General features: G+C 71.6%; 1 protein-coding gene across 1 annotated transcript in view; it reads right to left on the reverse strand.

The window, feature by feature from the left end:
- Nucleotides 1-165: 165 nt before the first annotated feature.
- The window catches only part of MIB2 (mindbomb E3 ubiquitin protein ligase 2), a 14,169-nt gene continuing 13,335 nt past the window's right edge, over nucleotides 166-999 (reverse strand). The window contains exon 16 of the mRNA XM_011931090.1: nucleotides 166-500. Within this exon, the coding sequence (XP_011786480.1) occupies nucleotides 237-500 (264 nt within the window). The 3' untranslated portion in view covers nucleotides 166-236. The remainder of the gene's footprint in view (nucleotides 501-999) is intronic.

Genomic DNA, 999 nt, shown 5'->3' on the forward strand with positions numbered 1-999 from the left:
GGTGTCCTGGCCCGGAGGCCGCAGTCTGGGCCGGAGTCCAGACGCAAGAGCCTGGGGCGGGCGGGGCGCACCCCGGGGAAGGAGGGGTCCCCCAGGCTCGCCCGCGTGTCCCCAGGGGAGGACCCCAGAGGCGCCCTGTCCCCCAGGCAGACAGCGGAGGCAACGTCCGAGAATCTTTTTATAAAACACAGGGCGGGGGCTCGCGAAGGCAGCTCGGGCGTGGCGGGCGGCGCGGCTCACACGAAGATCTGGATGCGGTCGCGGATGGGCTGGCGGCAGATCGGGCAGGCGCTGAGCGCGGAGCCGCAGGGGGCGCATGCGCCGTGGCCGCACTGGAACACGAGGCGGATGTGGCTGTCGATGCAGATGGGGCAGGTGATACGTTCCTCCATCTGCCGGTAGCGGCTCTGCAGCTCCTCCACCAGCTGGCGCGGCGGGCCGGGGGCGGGGGCGGCGCTCGCCACCTCAGAGCCGTCTGCGGGGTGAGGGACGGGTGTGAGCTGGGAGGCCCGGTGGGGGAATGGGGGAGCGGGGAGCTGCAGGCGGGCCACGGGGGCCGAGGCTGGGGGCGGGTGTCACCTGGGACGGGTTGTGACCTGGAAGGGCAGCTGGTGGAGTGGGTGTGACTTGGAGGCAAAGCTGGGGCCCGGCTGCGGGCAGGATGTGAACCGTGGAGATCAGGCGGAAGGTGGTGTGGGGACTGGAGTCAGGGCCGCAGGTGGGGTGGGGTGAGACCTGGGGCGGGGTGTGATGGGGAGGCGGCGGTCTGGGTGGGCTGTGATCTGGGGTGGGGCATGGAGGGAGTGTGACCTGGGAGGGGCCGTGAAATCCAGCGGGACTAGGGTGTGACCTGGGGAGGAAGGTGTTACCTTGAGGCGGGGTTATGGGCAGGGTGTGGCCTGCAGCAGGCCGTGACCTCTGGCGGGGCTGGGGCCAGGGTGTGAGCCTTGGGAGGGCGGGGCGCGACCTGGGGAAGGGCCGTGGGCGGAAGTGTGGGAG

This window comes from Colobus angolensis, unplaced genomic scaffold, assembly GCF_000951035.1.
Source record: "Colobus angolensis palliatus isolate OR3802 unplaced genomic scaffold, Cang.pa_1.0 Scaffold89, whole genome shotgun sequence".
NCBI classification, from domain to species: Eukaryota; Metazoa; Chordata; class Mammalia; order Primates; family Cercopithecidae; genus Colobus; species Colobus angolensis.